This window comes from Anas acuta, chromosome 20 (genome assembly GCF_963932015.1).
Source record: "Anas acuta chromosome 20, bAnaAcu1.1, whole genome shotgun sequence".
NCBI classification, from domain to species: domain Eukaryota; kingdom Metazoa; phylum Chordata; class Aves; order Anseriformes; family Anatidae; genus Anas; species Anas acuta.
Window position 1 is genome coordinate 222,823 of NC_088998.1, and position 24,031 is coordinate 246,853.

At 46.2% G+C, this 24,031-nt stretch overlaps 2 protein-coding genes across 10 annotated transcripts in view; one reads left to right on the forward strand and one right to left on the reverse strand.

Annotated features, from left to right (window-relative positions):
* The first annotated feature begins 751 nt into the window (after positions 1-751).
* LOC137842584 (ficolin-2-like) lies at positions 752-15,295 on the forward strand. 2 transcript variants are annotated; one of them, XM_068656808.1, is made up of 9 exons: positions 772-884; positions 1,659-1,772; positions 2,211-2,264; positions 5,648-5,683; positions 8,118-8,153; positions 10,449-10,573; positions 11,041-11,170; positions 11,638-11,772; positions 13,123-15,295. In XM_068656808.1, the coding sequence occupies exons 1-9, from the start codon at positions 806-808 to the stop codon at positions 13,368-13,370; spliced, it is 957 nt and encodes a 318-aa protein (XP_068512909.1). In that variant the 5' UTR covers positions 772-805; the 3' UTR covers positions 13,371-15,295. The 2 variants fall into 2 exon arrangements, with proteins under 2 accessions (XP_068512907.1, XP_068512909.1); XM_068656806.1 differs by lacking the exon at positions 2,211-2,264 and having other exon boundaries at positions 752-884.
* The window catches only part of LOC137842583 (dual specificity testis-specific protein kinase 2-like), a 44,299-nt gene continuing 32,070 nt past the window's right edge, over positions 11,803-24,031 (reverse strand). For 3 of the 8 annotated variants that reach the window (XM_068656805.1, XM_068656804.1, XM_068656803.1), the window contains exon 9: positions 11,804-12,492. In XM_068656805.1, the coding sequence (XP_068512906.1) occupies positions 12,292-12,492 (201 nt within the window). In that variant the 3' untranslated portion in view covers positions 11,804-12,291. Of the gene's footprint in view, positions 12,493-19,151; positions 23,492-24,031 lie in introns of those variants that run through there. The other 5 variants (XM_068656801.1, XM_068656800.1, XR_011089110.1 and 2 more) reach the window with 4 other exon arrangements.

A 24,031-nucleotide genomic window follows, 5' to 3' on the forward strand; every position in this document is an offset into this window, starting at 1 on the left:
ACTCTGCTATAAACTTTGAAGGTTCTGTACATAGAGGTAACACGAGAGTCAGCCTTGAGACAGTTTGAACCTCGTAATGCTGACACAAATGAACAGAGAGCACAACAGAGAAACTGAAATCCTTCTCTTTATTACAATGAACAGGAACTGGAGGGGAGAAGAAAAAAAAAAAAAAAGGCAGGGAAAAAAGTCAGACATGCTCTTCCCACCAAACTTCAGTTGGATATGCAGAGTTTTAACTCCAGGTCAGTCCTGGATTACATACGTGTATAAATTGAACCCTGTGTTTGAAAGGTTGCAAAGTGACCCAACACTGCCTGGCAGGCAGAGCACTGGAGCATGAGTCAGGCACTGCAGCTTCTGACTGTGATCTTTGTTGACCTTGGGCTTTTCTTTTCCTCATGTCTCAGTTCCCCCATACACACAGTAAGTGCTGCTCTTTGTAAAGTGCCAGTAGCAGGAAGGAAGAGGGGAGCTGTCTCCATTTAGCTAAATGTATGTTTTTGCTGGTTCATTTTATCTAGAAACACAGTACAGGAGGAGATTATCCAAAATTTGCAAAGGCCTGAGACAAGGTAGGCTGGGGCAGCCAGGCAAGGACTTTCCCCATCAGGCCTGTGGAAAGTTGTTTATCTGGGAAAAGCTCTGACGCAGAGTGGGGACCCAGGCAGTGGGCAAGCACAGAGGTGGAGCTTACACTGAATTTTTTTATTAGGTATAAAAGTCCTAGATGGATCAATACTAACCACAGTGCCTGGGACATGGAGAAGGAAAGCTAAGTAGAGAGCAAAGAGTTGTGCCAGCAATGGGAAGTGTAGCCGCAGTCCTTCTTTTCCTGCTCAGCATAACAGTCACCATTTGCAATCCCCAGGACACCTGCCCAGGTAAGTGGGGCACAAATCCTACTGCTAATTGCCCTAAGGCAGGCTGTTATAGCTGAGCTGAGCTGGAGTGGGGATGGGGGGCAGGATTTGTTCCTTCTATGCATCTCTTTAATTCAGCTGCAAGCAGGAAGATGGGTGATGAAGTCTCAGTAGTGGCTTCACAAAGCTGCTGGCTCCAACCAAAAGGTTTAGCATCCTGCCCACTCTCTAGTGGGCTCTCCAGGAACAGGCTGCCCCATTCATAGTTTTCCACCCTCTTCTATGTTTTCCATCTGTGGAACCCTGGCTACTTGGGAACACTGCACAACACAGTTTTTGGTCTATATTCTGAAGAAAGACAATAGGCGTGATTTTAAACTGATCTGGTGTCAGGAAATCAGGCTAGATCTTTAGGATGTCTTTAAATCAGAATCTTTACTATCCACATACTCATCAGTGCCATTTACTTTTTGCTGTGTTACCCCACAGAGCACCTCACATCTTCTGTTTTATTAAGTTACAATGTATTTGTCATGCATGTAATGTCACATATCACAGCCTTCTTCCACTAAACTCCCCTGAAGCCAGAGAGATCCAGTGTCTAATTCTAATATGCAACAACCTCAATACCGTCTCTTAATACATATAATTATGCCAGACTCCGTTCCTCAGATAGGATATCACTTGCCTATCTTTGCCTTTTGCTCTGTTTCTGAAGCCCAAAGGGTTCAGTTTCCTCTCCAAGACATTTCAGAGTCATAATAATCTCCATGATGACTGTCTTCATTAATTCAGAGGTGAGAATAGTGGGACTAGGTGATGCTGACCGGCTGGCTGTTCTCCAAGGATGCCCAGGGATCCCAGGTGCCTCTGGCTCAAAGGGAGAACCAGGTCTCCCAGGAACAAAAGGTGAGATTCCAAAACCCAGCAATGAATGCTTTGATATTAGATTGCTTTGTTGTGGGGGGGAGGAGCTGTTGAAGGTCACCTCATACCCATAGGAGTCCTTCAAAGCCTCCCATGTCATAGTGGACTTGTAGGCAAAGTGAGTCACAACAGCAGAGGAAGCTGCTCCACTGGGGCAAAAGCCACAAACTGGCTCCAAGATGTACAAAGCTCACAGGAATTCATAAGTGAATTGTAAAATAAGACTGACATTGGCAGTACCTGTGTAGTACAGCTGTAGTAGAAGAAAGGGAGTGAGATATGTTGTAAAATATCATCCGATGAACAAAAAACATCTTCCTTGTTTCTGCAGAAGCTGAGGCCTAGCTGCCCAGGCTTCTGTGTCACCTCTCCTCTGGTCAGATTGCAATATGCACATATAAACTGAGTTTTTCCTTGTAGGAGAAATGGGAACCCAGGGACTCCCTGGGAAAGCAGGACCACCTGGTACAAAAGGTAATGCATGACATACTCAGCTTCAATCTATAAACCCACTGAAGTCCGGGGCATACATAGGGAGACTGGATCTATAGAGATAAAATACCTGAGAGTTGGTCATACTCCAAGAAACAGCCCTGAAGTAGCATAGAGCAGGAAGATTTGGTACATGCATCTGGCATGGGATGGGTACTAGGAACAGTGTTGTAGGGTGGGACCACATCTCAGAGGAAGATACTACTCTTCTTTTTGAAGTCCCCCTTATCAGCCCCGTATAAGCAGACATCTCTCTACACAGCAGGCTGTGTAAGCAAGTTGGGAGACTCCTAGAGACTCCAGGATACATCCTGGTCCAGATATGAGACAAACCAACCAGAGGAGAAGCATTACTGGACCTTAAGCTTACCAATGCAGATGAACAAATAAAAAAGATTAAGATTGGAGGCAATGTGGGCTGCAGTGACCACACCCTGGTTGACTGTGATCTCAAGGAATATGGTCTTGGCTAATAGCAAAGTCAGGACCCTGAACTTCCAAACAGCAAACTTCCAGCTATTTAAAGATCTAGTGGCTGAGATCCCCTTGAACACTGTCTTTAGGGACAAAGGAGCTGAACAGAGCTGGTAACTCTTTAAGGATGTTTTTCTTAGAGCACAAGAACTCTCCATCCTCCTGTGTAAGAAGGCATGCAGGGAGGGCAGGAAATGGGGATGGCTGAGCAAAGACCTTTTGGTCAAACTCAAGTGCAAGAAGTAAATGCACAGGAAGTGGAAGAACGGACATGTGGCTTAGGAAGAGTACAGCTTTGCTGTCTGGATGTGCAGGGATGGGATCAGGAAAGTCAAAGCAAGGATGGAACTGAGATTGGCAAAGATGCAAAGAATAACAGAAAGGGGTTCTATAAGTAGATTGCTCAGAAAAGAAAGGCCAGGGAGAGTGTTCCCCCTCTGATAAAAGAGAAGGGAGAACTGCTAACAACAGACATGGGGAAGGCTGAGGTACTCAACAACTTCTTCACTGGTGGTCAGGCTTTCCACATATCTCATTTCCCTGAACATGTAAATGAGGGCTGGGAGAACAAAGTCCCTCCCACTGTAAGTGAAGGGTAGGCTTGAAACCACCTGATGAAACAACAATTTCAAATCTATGGAGTCTGATGACATGCATCCCAAGGTCCTGAAGGAATTAGCTGATGTAGTTGCCAAGCCTCAGTCCATCATATTTGAAATATCATGGCAGTCAGGTGAAGTCCCTGGTGACTGGAAAAAGGGAAACATTACCCACATTTTCAAAAGGGTAGAAAGGAGGACCCAGGGATCTACAGACCAGTGAGACTCACCTCTGCATCTATCATGGAATGGATCCTCCTGGATGTTAAAGTACATGCAAGACAAAGAGGTAAACTGAGACAGCCAGCATGGATTCATGAAGGGCAAATCATACATCACCAATCTGGTGGCTTTTTGTGATGGAGTAACTGCATCAGCTGACAAGAGAAGACTGACTAATGTCATCTACTTGGACTTCTGTAAGGTCTTTGACACAATCCCACATGATATCCTGATCTACAAATTGGAGAGAGATGAAATTGAAAGGTGGACCATTCAGTGGATAAGGAATTGGTTTGAAGACCTCACCCGGAGAGTGGCTGTCAATGGTTCCATGTCTAGGTGGAGGTCAGTGACAAGCAGGATCCCTCAGAGATCTGTATTGGGACCAATGCTTTTCAATATCTTCATCAATGACATAGACAAGGAGATTGAGAGCATCCTCAGCAATTTAGCAGATGACACCAAGCTGAGTGGTGCAGTCAATATGACAAAACGAAGGGAAGAAATCCAAAGGGACCTTGACAAGCTTGAGAAGTGGGCCCACGTGAACCTCATGAGGTTCAACAAGTCCAAGTGCAGGGTGCTGCACCTGGACCGGGGCAATTCCAAACATGAGTACAGACTAGGAGAAGAACTCATTGAGGGCAGCCCTACAGAGAAGGACTTGGGGATTCTGGTGGATCGAAAGCTTGACATGATGTAGCAATGTGCACTTGCAGCCCAGAAGGCCAACTGCATCCTGGGCAGGATCAAAGAGGAGTGGCCAGCAGGTTGAGGGAGGTGACTGTGCTCCTTTACCCTTGTGAGGCCCCACTTGGAATCCTACACCCAGGTCTGGGGGCCCAAGCACAAAACGGATGTGGAGCTTTTAGAGCCGGTCCAGAGGAGGGCCACAAAGATGATCAAGGGGCTGGACCACCTCTCCTATGAAGACAGACTGAGAGATCTGAGGCTGTTCAGCCTACAGAAGGGAAGGTTCCAGGGTGACTTCATGGCAGGTTTTCAGTACTTAAAGGGGTCTTATAAAAAGGATGGAGAAGGACTCTTTACTGGGGTAGATAATGATAGGACTAGGGGGAATGGTCTTAAATTAAAATAGTATAGATTTAGATTAGACATTATGAGGAAATTCTTCACTGTAAAGGTAGTGAGGCATTGTAACTGGTTACCCAAAGAAGCTGTGGATTCCCCATCCCTGGAGGTGTTCAAGGCCAGGTTGGATGGGGCTATGAGCAACCTCGTATGGTGGGAGGTGTCCCTTATATAGGCAGGGGGTTGGAACCAGATGATCTTTGGGGTCCCTTACAACCCAAACCATTCTATGATTCTATGATTCCCTATTCTCCACGCCTGGAGTGGAGACAGCTGGCATACAGTGAAGCAAGGAGGGAATAGGGATTTCCTTGTAATGGGCTGACCTCCCTCCACAAAATGAGGAAGTCACTTATTTGATCTCTCTCTGTTCATAGACTCAAGCTGAGAACAGGGCTGCATAAGACAAGACTGTTGAGCCATGCATTAAGAAGCATTCATAGACATGGTGCAGAGTCAGGAAGCAAATCATGCCATTTCCAGCTCCCAGCACATGGCATCATCTAGGAACTGAGCATTGGCACACTGAACAGCTGGGAAAAGAGCCCTTTGCATGCTGAATATGTACATATTTCCCTGTCAGAAGCACCCAAGACATCAGCAGAACCCCACAGGAGGAGATTGAAACAGGACACATTGAAACACCAGCTATTGTCTGAAATCTCACAGATCACAAGCTTAGAACTGAAAACCAACAAAAACAACAAAAATCACTGAGACAGAGGCATGAATCCAGCAGAAGAAGAAGCAATTGTCCTGCTGTTCCTGAGAGATGCTGCTGATTTGAAGAGCAGGCAGGGCCTCACAGGCTGCCTTCAGCTGGGGCACTCACAAAGCACCATGGCTTTGCACCATTTACAACAGCCTCTCCTGTTCATTTGGGAAACACAGAGGGCCAGGAGCCACTACTTAGGGATTTGCAGTAATTCAGTCCCTTTGAGTCATCTGTGATGAGCATTTTTCTCTTGTCTCTTACAGGAGTGGCTGGAGATCCTGGCTTCCCAGGACCAAAAGGTAAATTGTGCTGAGATGAATTTATGATGAGAGTCTGTCTAGTTCAACTTCCACCCCATGCCATTCTAGAACAACACACCATGTGGGAGCAACTGTAGAAAAAAAAAAAGTACCCCACAGGGTACTTGTTTTGGGCTATTTGACAATAGCTCTCCCCCATCATAGGGCCTGGCCCGCTGGAGCTCCCCATAGAGGTTCAGCCCCGGCTCCTGGTGATGTGAGCAGCCCCTCTCCCAAACTAGCCAGACAGCAACAGGGACTGCCACCAACTTGGGAGCCTGAAGCTGCTGTCCAGAATTGTCAACTACAGACACAGCAGGACTTTGCACACCCCAGCCCAAGGGACCAGACACATCTGGGCAGAACTCTGACCTTCCCCTGCTATGTCAAAAGGCAGAGACTCAGATGAAACTCAATTACTGTTAATGCCACAGAAACTTGTCTCTCTCCAGCGTTATTAATAGGGTAGAGAGTAAACAAGGAAATGTATATATATATATATATATATATATATATATATATATATAATTGTTATTATTTTTTCTGTTGACATCATCCTGCATGCTAAGGCCACTGGCACATATGAGCTCTCTCTGCACCATGGCTTCTCTCACAAGTCTTTGGCTTGAAATAGGAGCCAAATGCTACTGAGTTGGTCACTAGTATAGTACATTTGCTCCAGCTGTCACAGCTGCTCCGGAAACACCCACTAAAGACCTCTGCCAGCAGTAACTGTTCCCCTTTTGGTGCTTCTGACCCTGCCTCCTTCCCTAGGTGTGTTTTGACTTCCTTTCCACACCCATCTACTACTGTTCTATGTGTCCCACCTAATACTCACTGGCACAAAATGTTTGCACCCCATTTGTCAGGCTGTCTTAGCAGCCAGCAGGTCTGACATAGACATGTATTGCATTACTCTTGTCATTTAGACTTCTTGACCCCTAATCAGGTGTCAAAGGAAAATATATCATACTGGGTCCAACAACCCAAGAGCAGCAAGGCTGCCACTCCCTGTCCCTGTGCCCAGGTCTAACTGGTAACCAGGCTGAAGTAGTTCCCAGTAGGCATGTACACGAAGAGGACATGTATACACTATATATTATATATATAAATACATACACATAAATACATAATATAAATATATATACACGTGTGCCTCTAAACAAATATACAAATATACATGTTCATCTTCACCAAGAGCCACTCAGAGCACTCACATGAGCACAGAGAGCACCAACAGCTTCATCCTGCTTGGATGAAGCTGTTGAAGCCACTGGCTGAGCAGGATAGTGGTCCACCGGTGAGAATTTTTCTGTGTAGATAAATAGGTACAAGGGGGATTCCTCCAGCAAGAGGATTCACTCAGTCTAACTAGCAGCTAGATCTCAGTCTCACCAGTTGCTGGCACAGAACCCTGAGGATGCAGCCTGACACCAGACCACACACACACATATGCAAAACTATTGGAGCACCCCAGCCCCACAGCCAACCCTCTGTGCTCTTGCCCCTGTAGACTCCCAGGTACCCTCACACCCACAGCAGCATGTTCAGACCCCCCTGGAGTCCAGACTATTTCACCAGCTTTACCTGGGTTGATCTTTGCTAGCCATCACACTCACTTGCACACCTGCACTTATGCCAGTTGCTGCCCCACAAACCTCTGACCCATGGTTTGGCTCCAGGTGCTGCACTCACACCCCATACACACATGGGCACACAGAATAGAGCTCTCACCCACTAGAAAGGTTTTTAATAAGATGACAGGGCAGACTGTGTTGATCAGGGCAGGGCACAGCCAAACAACCATACTGACCAGCTATCTAAAATCAACCATTTTTATCCCCTTACCTTCTATTTTCCCTTTCTTCTTCCTTCCCAAATCACCTAAATCCCTCCATTTTCCCACCTTTGGTTCCTCCCCTGAACATCTCACAGTAATTCCTGTCCTCTTCCCCTGCACCCCATAATGTGTTGCACTCCCAGGCAGCCACCCCCTGTGCCTGCCAGGGAATCTGGAGAGTTGTTGCTATTGACTCAGGCTGCTGGGTGTCACAGGTGGACATGGGACTGAGGCTCTGTGGGGGCAGCCCTGGGAAGCAGCCAGAAAAGATACTTGGTTCTGTAATTACAGGAGCCTGTGGCTTGGGCTCCCACCTGCCTTTGTCCCTCTGTGCTCTTCTGGATTTGAGCAGATGGGCCTCTGATGGGCTGGGAACCAACCAGTACAGATCACTACAGATCACAGTTCTTCCTCCTGCCTTTGCTGCACCATGCCTCTTTGTGCATGCAGATGAGCTTATCAATTCACCTAACATCACAGCTCACACCAGTGCAGCAGGATTTGGCTTGAAAAGCAAACAATGTCAAGTTGTGGAAGAGTGAAGGACTGGGTGTGGAAGGCAGAGAGCAATTGATTATGTTGTTTGCCCAACAGGGACAAAAGGAGAGCCTGGGTTTCCAGAAACTTTGGGTGAGTTTCTTCCTTGTTCCTTCATCCCACTGTTGGCTTTGCAGAACATACTAGTGATAACAAGCAGTAAGGCAGAATCCCTGCATCGGAAGTCAGGACAGGGCAGCAACTAATTCAGAGTGACACTGAAGGACAGAGTAAGGAGATATTACTGTTTACCTATTTGCTTCTCTCAGCCACATGCAGCTTCTGCATGGCTATTTGTAAGCCACCCAGACCAGATTACATAGAACAGTCATGTCCTGTGAGTGCTTCTTAAATAATCTGCTCTCTGTGTGACCTGGAGAAGGTCTGTTTTGGTCCTTACAGCCACAGTATCCTGGTTTCCAAGATGAAGCCACTAAAAACACATGAAGTTCTGTCTAGACATCATGAAGGACTTCACAGTGCATGTGACAGAGCACTGGAACTGGTTGCCCAGTGGGGTTGTGGAGTCTCCTTCTTGGAGATCTTTAAAATCTGCTTGGATGTGGTCCTGGGCAAGCAGCTGTAGGTGGCCCTGCTTGAGCAGAGAGGTTGGATCAGATGGACCCAGAGGTGCCTTCCAGCCAGGGGAGGGGAGGGGAGGGGAGGGGAGGGGAGGGGAGGGGAGGGGAGGGGAGGGGAGGGAAGGGGAGGGAAGGGAAGGGAAGGGAAGGGAAGGGAAGGGAAGGGAAGGGAAGGGAAGGGAAGGGAAGGGAAGGGAAGGGAAGGGAAGGGAAGGGAAGGGAAGGGAAGGGAAGGGAAGGGAAGGGAAGGGAAGGGAAGGGAAGGGAAGGGAAGGGAAGGGAAGGGAAGGGAAGGGAAGGGAAGGGAAGGGAAGGGGGGAGGGGAGGGAGAGGGAGAGGGAGAGGGAGAGGGAGAGGGAGAGGGAGAGGGAGAGGGAGAGGGAGAGGGAGAGGGAGAGGGAGAGGGAGAGGGAGAGGGAGAGGGAGAGGGAGAGGGAGAGGGAGAGGGAGAGGGAGAGGGAGAGGGAGGCGAGCATCAGTAAATCTCCCTGAATTAGAACCAAAGCAGAGCTTCAGCCCACTCTGGCTGCCTTTGGATGCCATAAGAACAGAATCCCATGAAGAGGCTCAAACAGATTAGAGAGCTGCAGTAACACCTGAAATAGAGATTAGGATGCCATGCCTCACTGCCTCAAGCACTCTAATTCAGGTCTACATTTCCTGGGCATGTATATACATTTGACTAATAAGTAATAGGCCACGTTCAGGAGCAGACCTCCATTATGAAGAATACCCAGGCTCACAAGACAGCCTGGCACAGCTGTGTGCCCACACATCAGATGCTCATCATGCTCAGACACTTGTATCACCACTACCATGTCATGGAGCAGCTCTGGAGAGCAGAGGCAGGTCCTGCCTTCAAGAAGTGGACAGTGTCCCCCACCAGGGCAGTGATTCCTCTCACCCCCACACCATGCACTGACACAGCACTGGGTTCTGGGTAGAGCAGGGTTCTTCTTATCTGATATACTGAGGATGCTCAATGTAAATCTTCCCAGACTTTCTCCTGTGAAATAATACCACAAATGCAGCTGTAAACTAGGATCATAGAATCACATAATGGCTTGGGTTGGCAGGGACCTAAAGCCCTTCCAATTCCAACCCCTGCCATGGGCCAGACCTCTCCCACCAGCCCAGGCTGCTCAAAGCCCCATCCAGCCTGGCCTTGAGCACTTCCAGGGATGGGACATCCACTGCTTCTCTGGGCAGCCTGGGCCAGTGTCTCATCTCCCTCAGAGTAAAGAACTTCCATCAGTCCTTTGGCACCCATGAATATGAGTTGCTGTGGATTTGGTGGGGAAAAATATATATATACATAATATAGACGTATGTATTCAAAACTGTCCCCTGTTGAATTCACAGGAGATGAGCTGAAAGGTATTTTCTGCATTACAGGTAGGTGGGGTATTTTTTGTATGTCACAGCTCCTATGCTGCCAGCTACCCATACAACTTCAGTGCCCCACATTCCTGAGTCCAAACAAATTCCCAGATCTTGAGTTTGTCATCCCACTTGGAGCAGCTCCATCACCCAGATCTTTAGAAAGACCCCATGCAGATGAAAGGGGTCTGAGCCCATTAGACTATCTCTTACGAAGAGTCCATCAACCCTGTGACATATTGACTCACGGAGTAGCAGGATTTGTCTCCAAGTAGATGTGCACCAGAGTTCTGCAGTGCAAAGAGCCAGATGGGAGACTGAAAGCCCAAAGAAGCTAGTTCATAGCATGAGGCTGATGTGCTGTCCAGATGCTGTGAGCACATCATTATTCTCTCCACTTCAACTGTTTCTCTGATTTGCTCACAAGCCAGGAACTGCCAAGAGCTGCTGGATAAAGGGAAGATCCTGAGTGGATGGTATACTATCTACCCCCAAGGCTGCAATGCCACCACTGTCTTCTGTGATATGGACACAGATGGTGGAGGATGGATTGTAAGTAGGATGGGGGGAGGGAAGCTTTTATAACCCTACAATATTTTTTGTTAACACTCTAAATGATAGCACTAAAATAGCAACAAAAAGAAGAAAAGTATCAAAGACAGGAAAAACACATAATGAAGCCAAGTCAGAGAGGTGACAGCTGAAGTTCGTGTTAAACCTGGGTAAATCCATGTGAATACAGGGGATTCTCTTGGGAGAGATCTCTGGGAACAAACTGAGCACCACAAACTCTCTTCCATTCCTGCTTAAATCAGAAAATCCCTCCTCATTTCCAAGCATAGATGAAGCAAATTTGTGAGTCCCTGTTGGTTCAGTCCCCCCAGCTACCCTCTGGAGTGGCCCAATGCAATGGGAGAGTTTGCTGCAAAGGATTGTGCCACCTGTTCTCTGCAGTCAGGCAATGGAGCTTCTTTTAGTGAAGAATGACCTGACACGGGTGAGACTCTCATTTCCTGCAGGTTTTCCAGAGACGCTCGGATGGATCAGTGAATTTTTTGCGAGATTGGTATTCATACAAGCAAGGATTTGGCAACCAGCTAACAGAGTTCTGGCTGGGGAATGACAACATCCACTTCCTCACCTCTCTGGGTAAGGTCTGTCTCCTTCCCCAGGCTGGGGCTGTTAGAGTGCACTCACTGCACAACGCTAGGCCATTAAAGACTGAACTTCTTGCATCTCTCTTGGGCCCCAGCAGCTAATTTTAAACAGCATGCAGGCTCTTGCAGTCCATTGCACACAGGAAATTTTCCTCTAAAAAAGGTAAAACTACAAGTAAGAGAAGTGAATCAGCTGTCTGCATGACTTATCCTGGAGATAGGCCAACACATCTATTTACTAGTACTGTTTGTGATGACAATCATGTTCACAAACAGACTTGGACTCACAATTATAATGCAGGACAGATAGTTCTGCAGCAATTTGAAATATATAATAATCTCTCAAGTAGTGGTAGCTCCTCTTGAGTTATCTCAGGGCTCCTTAAACCCCTCACCCCTGAATTTCATTTGCATGCTCACCACCAGCCCCACAGAACTGCTGTCCACTTTCTCTTCTAGGAAACTGCGAACTCCGTATTGACCTGAGAGACTTTGAGAACAACTACTACTATGCCAAGTACGCTTCTTTCAGAATTTTAGGAGAGTCTGAGAAGTACAAACTAGTTCTAGGAGACTTCCTTGGTGGAAATGCTGGTAAGTTAGAAGCTTACTAGGAAAGACCATTTCCCAGAGCAATTCAAAAGCATTCAGTATTTACAGTACAGAGTGTTATCATGCACCATCCACATTTGGGGTCAATTTTTAAAAACTGTCTAAGGCACCCCAGGTGCACAGTGACCTCTGGGTGCAGGGAAGGAGAGGGACACCCATCACACACAGACGTGTGACCCAGAGCAGTAACTACAAGCCCTGCCACAAAGTTTTGCAGCAAATGCAGAATCTGGCTCTGAGCAGTGGGACACAGCGTTCCCACATCTTCACGGCAGCCAGGCCAAGTTCTGCTTTCAGTTTTAATAGAAGTAAATATTTACCATGAAGGCTTGGTATTTCTAGGTCTGGGGTGATACTCAATACTTTCAGCATCAGCACATCTTCTTAACTCCTGATGTGGTTTTTGTTTGTTTCTTTAAAAAGCAAACAAATCCTCTGCAAAATTCAATACCCTTCATGTAAGAATGGGTGAAACCAACATTTGAGATAGCAGTGCTCTGTTTATATGGCTTTGTACGCTGCAACTCTTTCTGACAGTCCAGATCTCAGTAAGTCAGCAGAGAATCCAAGTGGTATAAGAGTTGTGTAACTGCAAGCAGAATCTGGCCCATTTGCTCCACAGGCATAGATAAGGTCTCCATGTGTATCAGCAGTCCTAGTAGAGCTCAGGATACTCCTTTTCTCTATGACCAAGGAGGATACCTAGGTAAACAAGAGAACAGCATGATTTATAAAAACTGCCTTACAGTTTTTACAAAAAGGATGTAAACTGTTGGAGAGTGTCCAGAGGGTGACAAAGATGGTGAAGGGACTATAAGGGAAGACATATGAGGAGCAGCTGAGGTCACTTGGTCTGTTCAGCCTGGAAAAGAGGAGGCTGAGGGGAGACCTCATCGTGGTCTACAGCTTCCTCACAAGGGGGAGCGGAGAGGCAGGAGCCAACCTATTCTCTTTAATCACCAGTGATAGGACCCGCGGGAATGGTGCCAAGTTGAGGCATCAGAGGTTTAGGCTAGACATCAGGAAGAGGTTCTTCATAGACAGGATGGTCGCACACTGGAACAGGCTCCCCAGGGGAGTAGTCACTGCACCAAGCCTGTCAGAATTTAAGAAGCATTTGGACTGTGCACTTAGTCACATGGTCAAAAATTTTGGGTAGACCTGTGTGGTGCCAGGAGCTAGACTTGATGATCCTTATGGGTCCCTTCCACTTCAGGATATTCTATGATTCTATGATCCAGCAAGGCCCACTGATACCTTGCAATGATGCACAGAAACATTAAGTTCCCTTCTGCACTATTGGAGTAACTGTGAACTTGTACTCCCCTGCAGGAGACTCCTTATCATACCACAAGGACATGCCATTTTCAACAACAGACCAGGACAACGACATGAGCTCCTTTAATTGTGCCACAACCTATAAGGGAGCATGGTGGTACAATGACTGCCACTACTCTAACCTGAATGGGATGTACTGGCTGGGCGTTCATGGGAGCTATGCTGATGGTATAAACTGGAAGACCAGCAAAGAATACCACTACTCCCATAAGCAAACGGAAATGAAATTCAGGCCACTGTAACAGGGCAAGAGGATGTCTAACTGGTACCAACACATGCCACTCAATAGCCAACAGAAGACAGAAAACATAATGTTATTTGAGGGCAAAATTGAACAAAGAATTATATTGTAACTTGTGGCTATAGCCCATAGCAGCTTTTAGAAAGCAGAAGCCCTCCAGATGCTGACTAAGCTTGAGCATCTTTTTTCTGAAAAATCATTGCCTTGATTTAAAGACCAAGTGATGGTAACGCTACTGCATCTCAGCAAAGCTCTCAGATGGTATTTCCTTCAGTGGCAAATACTGGTAATTTTCTCTCTAATCCATGTATATGAAGCCTTCAGTGGTTTTGCAGCCTCTTTTTCTGTTGGACTCAAGAGTGATCTGAAAGGACTGAATTCTCACACCCTCCCTTCAGGCCATGCTGGAGCTATGATGTAGACTGAAATGGAAAGGACTGAGCTTCCAGTACAGTGTTGTTAGCACTGTCACCTCCCTGCTTACCTTCCCATTGTCTCACACACCATGTACTCCAGGAACCACAGTGACATTGCCCACCAAAAGCCAGCTGCAGCCAGGCCCAGAGCCAGTTTCAGCCATTACCAAGGCACGTTTTCAGCATCTCACTCTTAAGCCACCATGGACCAAGAGCTGAATACAAGATTGTCCAGTAATGTGTGTAGTACTGACACTAAAATAGTCCCAAGTTAAACCTCACACAAGTGGCCAGCAGGGGCCAGTATCTTCCATTTCTTTTTCTTTCAAGTAGCATTTGAAAACAGGCTATCCACGGGCAGATGGAAACAGCTCATCCATAATTTGACTATTAGCAGAACAAGTTAAATAGAATGTCTTGTTCTTTGACTCCTACCCCTATAGATGATGAGTGAAAGGGGACCCTAGTGCTAAATTTGCACTGCAGGGACAAACCAGTCAGTGGAACCAGAGTATTTATTTGTGTTATGTTCCTAAAGGTCACAGGTTTATTGTGCAACTTAGTGCACAAATGTGTAGCAAGGTAATACTTACAACATTGGTAAGCCTTAAAACATTGAGTCCAAACCTTGTGAGTATGGGAAAAGTGAAGAGGCACCTCACTCAGCACATGGGTGACGTGCTGAGAAATAAATCTGAGGTTTTGCACATCCCTATACATTAGGTCCTGTCCCTGCTCACTCCTTTTTTTTTTAGGTACATGACAAAGTGCATGTCTGAGTAGAGAATGCACTAAATTTACCATAGTCACTTCCCTATCTCCAGGGACTCTGTTATGTTTTTCTCCTATTCCCAGTGATTTAAGTGTCCTCAGCAGGAGCAGGATCAACATCCTACAGCATCCAGTTCTGTCTGACCAGATCAGCCACCCATGTTGTTGTCCAGGAGCAGCCTCTCAGAGAAGCCCATAGCACTGCCACAGACAACACTGAGGACAAGCAGCTCCTTTGTGGAGACATGAACTGATGCTGACACCCCCTGTTTTAACCTAGCTAGAAGTGCTGAGTCCCCATTCATCGGTCCCCCAATACATTCTCCTCTTATTACACAGAAACCTTCAATATTTAAATTTCAGCTCTGAAAGACACACAGGTTAGTAGGTTTAAGAGCACTCCTAGAACAGTCTACCCAAGTCCATCTGGTTGGTTTTCCTACACCTTCACTCGGATTCAGAGGAAATACTCAGGTATTTATTTGGGGGGTGTTGGGTGAGGTAGTTGGTACCTGGCTGGAGCATGAGGTTCTCCTGCATCCCCTAAGCCAAGTTATGAGACTGCCAGCCTCCAAGGGCTCCACAGCAGCTTTTTCCAAGGAAGAACACAGCAGTTTTGTCATGTGCAAGTACTCAAAGATTTCACAGTTTGTAAGAATTAAAGTTGTGTTTTTGCAGTGGAAAATTCCACTAACCTTGCACTTTTGAATAGTGATTGTACAAGCATAACAGTGGCATAACAGTGGGGGGTATGTTAAGCAGATAAGGGGACAGTGGAAGGTCCCACTGTACCAAAATAAGCAGGATGACTAAGAAAAACAAGACAAGCAGTTGCAAAATCAGAAAAAGAAAATATAATAATAATAATAATGGGCCCCTCCAGTTATGAGAGAAGAAGAAATAAAGGGGAAAAAGGAGAAATTATAGGTTGGTCAAATAAAATTTTACATATATGGTATAGCAACAAGCTTCAAGTAGGTTGTGAACCTGTAGTACTCAGCCAATGAGGAAACAGGGAAGAAATCAAGCATCAGGTAATAGATGATATAAGGTTATGATACACTCCTGCTTGCAGGATGTCCACCATTGCAATCACAAATAGAATTGTTACTTCACTGAAATCCTCAACTGAGCCTGTGTAGATTCTGTGCAGATTCTCACAGTTTCTCACAAATTGGGGCTCATTTGGGATCCAGTCACATTCTGGGGACACCTGTTACCACCACAGCAGGAAGGCATGCCCTGCTGATTTTAGTGGTCATGTGCATTGGTGACAGTGGTTCTGCAGAGAACCGATAAAGGAACCGAGACTGGTTAAGAAGGTAGGATCAGTGAAGAACTAGGGAAGAAAGGGAGGTAGGCACTCCAGTTTCAAGAATTTACCTGGTAAACCAAGATAAGAAATTGCCCTGGGAGTCAGGTAGGACTCCTGTGTGAAGTGTGATTGAGACATACTTTAGTAGGAAGCAAGTGTGGAGTCCCGATCTGTGGTTCTGTAGCTCCACAAGAGGCGCAGTCAGAGATGGACGAAGCAAGAAGTAAAAGGGAGAAAGGAAGAGTCTTGGGAAAATTGGTGTACAATACCCCTTTCATGGTAAAGTGCTTGGCAGTATGCCAGAGAATCTACCAAACCCATAACTGTATGGTACCCTGTGTACAGTAAAGTGCTTGGCAGTACACTCCCATTTTCTAGAACTGGAATGTTAGTGTGTGGTACCCTGCAGGAGGAAAAATTTCTGTAACAGCACACTGGCAAGGGCTAGGAAAATGGGAAATAAACATTCCAGGGGACAGGGAGATATCCCTGGGGCAGTGCCCAACAGTCCTGCAGGAAGAATGGTAAGAAATTCGAAAAATAATCGCAAAATTGGAGGAAATTATAAAAAATAAAATGATTTAATACTGCATATTAATCTGGACAAAGGAACCAATTAAGTAAACAGCTGTATTTTGGCCAAAATACAGGTCTGATGAAAATTCAGGCTTTAAATTTATATGTAAGCAATAAGACTCCTTTTTCTGAGGAGGAGTCAAGTTATGCTGCTTGCTGGGTGCAGGGTGTAAGTCAGTTTTTATCGAAAAGGGGTAGGACCAGCAGAAAGAGGAGTCAGAGGAAAAGACAGGTAGATGGGAACCCTTGGATAATTTACCCTGTCCCTATAATCCTAAAATTGCATCAGTAGCAGCAGCAGCCACTCCAGGAAGGGAGACGGGAACTGCAATTAACCCTTCCTTCCCTACAGAAGGAACGCACTCTAGGCTCTGGCAAGAATTAGAACAATGTAGAAGAGATATTGATAATTTCCCATTCCCTGATACTAACAGTACTAACACTCCTATGTATCCTCTTAGCGAGGTCCCAGTGAGGCAAGGACATATGTGAACTCCCCCCCCCCCACACACACACACACACACAAACACCAGCAGAGGGGTTAGAATTTTTTAAAAAGGAAATAAAGTCTTTAACTGAGGACTCTATAGAATTAGAACAGTTAGATCAGTTTCTAAGACCTAATCTGTATTCCTGGGGGGGAAACAATGTCAATCTTGAGTATGTTATTCACTGGAGAAGAGCGGGGGGAGGAATGATTAGGTGCGCAACTATGCAAGAATGGGAAAGAATCAACCCCCCACAGACCAGGAGTAATTCCAATAAGCAGAAATATCTGCTTGCTGACCCCAACTGGAATAGTAACAACCCACAAAACAGAAATCATATGAGAGACTTTGGGTCAGAATGAGAAATTACTCAAGGATGAATCCTGAGGACCCTGTAGCCCAAGGGTTTTGAAAGTTCATTTTGTGATTAAAGGCTGGCCAGATATACAAAAAAAAAAAAGCTCCAGAAGGTGGAAATATGGAGCAAACAGTCAGTGGAGACCCTCCTGTGGGAGGCTGAGAAGGTGTATGTCAGGAAGGCAGATGAGAGAAAAGCAGAGAGCAAAACTAACAGTATTCACTGTGGACCAGGTAGTGAGGCAGAGGGCTAGAGATAGAGGAAAAAAACTTTCAGGCACAGGATGGAAGGGAGAGGAAGAGAGACAGAGGAATGGCAGGCAAGAAAACCTGTTTTGCAGCCTAAATCCTAGCAGGAACAGCCTTTGAGAAGATGTTTTAAGTGTGGCTGGGCCAGCCGCTTCAAATAGGAGTATCCAGAGTGGAAGAATGAGGTGAGATTGTTTGCTGTTATAAATTCAAAACAGGGGAATCGGGGCTTTTCAGAAAGCTAGTCCCACTGAGAGACCCTGATAAATGTAAAGGGTTCAAGGGTTGAGATAAGGACAGCAAGATCATTCTACAATTATCGTCACAGGCAAAACAGACTTAGCATAGGAAGATTAATAAAATTTATTACCTATTGTTAATGGGCTGGAGCAGTAAGAAACAAATAAATAGACTGGGGGTACCTTCCGCCATTCACCCTACTCCACCTCCTCCCCACCCTGAGCAGTGCAGGGGGCGGTCATGAGTGAGGGCTACAGTCAGTCCATGGTGCTTCGTTTCTACCACCCCTTCACAGTCATTTTCTTCCCCTACTCTGGTGCCATCTTTCCTGGGCTGGTCCTCTGTGGACTTCTCCACAGGCAGCGGCTCTTCATGTCCATCCATCAGGAGTGGGCTGCTCTGTCTTGGGACCCTTCAGGAGCGGCAGATCCCCCTAGATCACCTGTTCCTGTGTGGGCTTTCCACAGGCTGCAATGTGGAGATCTGTTCCGCTGTGGTACACCATGGGCTGCAGGGGGGCAGCCTGCTCCACTGTGCACCTCTCCACAGGTCACAGGGAAACTTAGCTCCAGTGCCTGGAGCACCTCAGACACCTGGTGACTGGTGTCTGCTCACCCAGAGGTTTCAAAGACCTTAAAATCTTAAGACATTAGATTCAGTTTATCGTGGTCAGTGTGTTCCTAGGAATGGCCTCAGAAGAGCAGGGTTATGTGGTCCATCCAGGCTGCAGATTGTTTCTCACAAGCTGTAACCCTAAAAGATGATAGACTTCACAGGACTGGGCTTTGGAAGGAAAGGTCTCCTTCCTACCAATGACTGGTCATGTGAGAATCTAATAAAACTGAGGTCCAGTGCCTCTATAGGGTTTGTGTTGGAATGCAGCAGACTTAGAGGTCCATCGCCTCCTGGCAAAGAGCTTGAGAGACAGCTGCATCTGAAGAGTAATTAGGGCTACTGAAACAGCATAAAAGCAGCTGCATCCGGGGAAAATAAATAATTTCACTGTGGTTTGGTCCTTTTGACTTATCATGGGATGCTAAGATGGAAAAGATGAATTCAACACTCTTTGCACTATGCTTGTGCTGCTGCTGTTACTTTGTTCTCACCTAACTGAAGCAAGGGGGTGATTTAAGAAGCCAACTGACCCTACCACAAACCAAGGGCACCAAGAGGCAGCGTGCTTGAAATACCACTTTTGTATAGCTAATAATGTTTAAATAACTTTTCACTAATGGTTTACAACATCAGCTATGCTGATAGAGCATAAAGATGTTCCTTGAGTTGTGTTTGGTATCTCTTGCTTGAAAACTTGTGGCATTTCAGCAGCACACTGCAGACCCAGAATGATGAAACACGGTAGCCAGGACTGATGTGGTAAAGAACCTCTAATCTTTCTTTATTTCCAAATAGCATTGAAAAACAGACACAATGAGGGACATGGAAATGCATGGCCCATAGGGTGCAGCATTGTCTGGTCCATGTTGCCAGCATCAGCAGAGCAAATGGCCAAGAGGCAGAGGAGGCAGCTCCTGATCAGGTCCTGATCAAGTCAAGCCTTCGAGACTCTCCACCTACCATTGGTGTTGCTTCAGTTGCCTGGACAAAGAGATATGAAATTCAACTAATTACCTGGACTTTGTCAGATTGGTGTGGAGAAGCCAGGCCCTCCAGTCCAAGCAAGGGGATCACAGCTGGAGGGCATTGAGGCTGGTTTCCTGTGCTTGTTTTTCCCTCTAGTTCTGACCAGTGATGAGAAACTCTTGGTCAACTAGATGCACCAAATTCTCAGACCACCTCTGTTCTCTGCAACCTCCAAATATCAGCTTTTGTCATCCACACAGAACCTTAAGACTCAGTTCCAGAACCTTAAGTCTCAGTTCCACTTGCCCTTGCAGCAGGAACCAAAGGTCCCTCTAGCAAAGGCCTGATATCCTTTGGTCACCTAAGACTCAGCATGTGGCTGGATGTCCCAACCGTACGACACATGGCGAGCCTAGTAGAAACACATCTCTGAGTCCACCCTTGTGACTGCTCTTAAAATGCCATGTAGAGTTTGTTTCATCAGCCATACCTATACTAGAAGATAGAGTAGGCTTGTTCCCTTATCTGAGATTGCCATGACTCAGCCCAGCTGTCCAGACCACCAGCCTCCTTCTCTCTTCACAACAATCTGCACTTCCTGATGGCCCACTGGCAATGGTTCATGGTTCACACTAATTGTCACATTATGCCCAAGCAACTGGGAACAATGCTGGTGGTTTGACCTGCAGTGAGTGATAGTTTCAACCTTTCTGACTGTTGGGACACAATATAACTGTGTGAGCAATGGCAGAACAGCACCTACATCCATGCCATCTTTAGTCACCAGCACTGATAAAACAACTAATTCCAATGAAAATGGCGTTTTTGGCATTCTCTGGCATCACCCTCATTTATGGCCAGCTCAAAAGTATTGGTGCTTATTGCAGCTCATGCTGTCCTCTGTGCAGAAAATAACATTCCAATGGATCTGTAATACTTGTAGGTTTCTTACCTCCAAGCAGATAAATAAAACCAAAAGAACTCCCTTCATACTAGTGTTACCGAAGTACACACAAATCAAACAGCAAATTGTGAAACTGGGACAAGAAGCAAGTTTGGTCTGGCCTCAGTCTCTTCCTTTAGCCCTTTTGCATATATCAAGGGCAAAGGAAGGGCTAAGCTCCTTTGAAATCTTAAATGCATGACCCTATGGAATACAAAGAGGAATATCCATACAAGTAGGGGATGAAATCACGACCTCCTATATGGTGGTCTTAGGTAAACAGCTTAATGAAATTGGAAAGCATGTGAGTGGGACTCCGGGCAGAGGGTTAGATGGACCAGTGCACAATAGACGACCTGGCGATTATGTGTTTGTATAGTCTCTTGCAGAGAAGACCTTGGAACCTCAATGGGAAGGACTCTTCCAGGTCACAGGGATCAGAATCAAGCAGCAGAATGCCCGGATCCATCACATCAAAATGAAAAAGGCACCCAAGACCCCATGGAAGGTTACTCAGGTGTGACCTGGAAGGTTACATTTCTCACAGTATTAATGGTATCATTGGTTAAGAAAACTGAACAGTGGATGCACAATACCTATGTGAATCTCACCCAGGCAGTGAGTGATAGTTTCAACCTTTCTGACTGTTGGGAGTCCCCAGTGCTGCCTAGAGGCAACCTAGAATTATGAATTGGACATTGACCTTTGCGCACCCAAGAAAGGGAACATATTGATTTGGCAAGGATGATCATGAACATCTAGGGTGGAGATATAAACTAATCCCATGCAAAAATATTAACATACACCAGATGCTTAAATGATAAAACCCCATGCATAGGTACAGGTCCACTTAGTTATTTAAGCCCAGGAACTTGACAACTGTATTATGGCAGAATATGTAGGAACTTCTAATCTTACTAAAATTAGAGATTATGGTGTAGGTGTCATAATATGTGCTGATAAAAAGGATACAAACTCAGGATCTCACAGCCTCAAGTCTCTCATGCAAATTTGCAAGCTACAAAAAGGATTCTATTGGCTATGTGGAGATGGGTGTGCTAGAAAACAAGCTTATCCTTAAATTGGAAGGGTCATTGTATCAGGGGCTATCTTAGGTCTTGAGGGGTATATTTACTGAACCACCTCCAGGAATAGCCTAGACCTTATGGAGAGAAACACATACTGTTTTGAATAACCCCCTCGTGATGAGACCCACGGGATTCCATAGTTTTGGAAGATGATTGATTCCATCCCTGGATTGCATTCCATTCTACTTCTCAAGGCTTTGCTCCTTGCTGCTGGCAGTATGAAGCTGGGAGGAAGATTTCTGCTGAGTAGTTTTACTGTTGAGCAGGAGGTTTCTTCTGCACAGATGTCAACAGCATGATGGCAGCTCTGGGGAATGAGAAGTTCTCTGGAGGTGTGGTTGAGACAATAATTCTGGTGCCATTCAGTGCATTTCATGTCAGGTCCTGATCATAAGGAAATCCCTACGGAAAATGCACCACTCCTCCACAACATCTCTGTCCTGGCACACTACTGACACTCCCTTGTACAAGCACCACAACACAGAGATGTTGGGCCATATGTGACACCAAATTCTACTTCAAGAGCTTGAGATAAGACCCACATGTAGGTCTATAGCACTATGTGAGAGCACATCATTCCTCCCACAAGGCTGAAAGCTCCATTGGGTTATACACTATACAATTACTTTTTCATGGACAAACGAAGGATCCTTGCTCCAAGAGATTACAGTCTACAAGAAGAGAGCCACTGCTCCACCACTATACAGGCAATATGCCTATTTACATTCACAAAAATTTTGGTCTGAGTAGAACCTGTCTTTCATGATGATGGTGCAGCCATCAGATGATCTAGAGACACGAACTTGTCTGCTCAACTCTTTCTCTTAATTTGCAGTGCCAGACCATTTCTTGACATCATTCTTTCCATCTCTCTTTTGGATCTACAGACCTAGAAATCTTCCTCCATCCCACCGAAGAAAACACAGAAGAAAGTATCAGAAGAAAATCCTTTAATGGCTGCATGAGCCCTGGGAGTCTAGGTTAGAACCTAGGTTAGAACCACAAGGGTGTCTAGCCGCTGGAGAGGCAATGGGATGCTCAACCAGGCAGAGGAATAGGTGACATACTGCATAATGCCAGACCCAATTCCCCCTGCTTTGGCCTCACAAGCTCTTGGCACTGTGCTTGTCGCCATGTATTTGCAGCAGGATGAGAGGTGGGGAGACAGACTCCCGAACACAGACTCCCATCTCTGAACCCAGACTGAGGACAGTGGGGAGAAATCCATACTGGTACAATACTGGGACAACTCTGACATGGCATGTGCCTGACAAAGCTTTTATGATAGGAGTTATTAATCGGTTAATTCATATCTTGAGAAGGCACACCCTGCCCATTGCCTCAGCCTGGTGCAGTTCAGCACCCTGTGGATAGTCCCAGCACTCCAAAACTTTGCCTGATACTGATGAGTCCTGCGTACAATGTCAAGGAACCTAGTCAGAGATTTAGAATGTACCTGTCCTTGCAAGGCTACCAGAAGGGTGTTGTAAGGCTTTGGAATATAAGGCAACCCTGAGGCTCACTGAGTGTGCCGAAGCCCCACTCCTTCACACCATAAGGACCACAGCCTCCTTAGAGGATATTCCCCAAGGCCAGAGGGGGTATGGAAGGGGAAGACCCTGAGTCCAGGGGGCACATGGAGGCAGGAGAGAACTACATTTCTGTTGGGTATTTGGAAAGCATCTGCAAGGGAGTTCAGGTCCCTGACCTGTCCCTCCAGGATCATGTGCTTTTAACAAGCAAACGAACAAAGGCTGCTTGAGTCTGAATTATATCTGTTAAAAACCTACCTAAGAAATATATACCCTTGTTAAATCCCTTCTCCATTTTTAACCACTTTTTCCAACCCAGAAATTAGAGACAGAGACTATGATTAAATACCAGCACGTTACTTGGCTGTTCTCTTTCCCACCTTCCTTCTTCACTCCTGACCCTCCAAGACAGTTGATTTACAGTTCGTGCAATACTCCACCAGGCCTCACAGGAGGCCCACAGCTCAGCCCAAAAGCTGATTTTCCCTCCTAGGCTCCAGGCTCTCTGCAACATCCTCCAACTCATCCAGGATTTCGGAGAAAGATGGCCTCTTAAACGCTTCCACCTGGAACAAGAAGGGAGAGGCTGAAGATGACACCCTGGACAGGAAGTGGGTGCTGTGCAGCAGCTCTCCTGGGTTCCCCATGTCTGAGCAATGACATTCATCCATCAACAGCGCTGGCCTGGGCCATGCAGCTGCCAGAAGAGCTTTTTCTGGCATTACTGCACAGTGATCCAGGCACAGACTGCTGCAAATGAGCAGCCATAAGACTGATCCCAAGGCACAGTACAGCACAAGCAAAGACAGCAAGATGATGAAGTCATGGTGTGTCAGGCCAGGTTTCAACAGGGTGCAGGAACTGTTCATCCCAAAGCCAACCTGAACAGTGCAGGGCCAGGGGTTGTGCAGGGGAAAGACTGGAGGTAGGTGTCAGGAGGAAGATGTCTCATTCCCTGGGCTTTTTCATAATAGTCAGAATCTGCTTTGTCTCCCTGACACAGGTCATTGTCAGTGGGCTGTGATCCCCAGTCCTCCTGGTGCCATTGGCGTGTCCTCAGAGTTGGGTTTTGTCCCTTTTCCTTTTGAAGGACAGAGAAGTCCAGG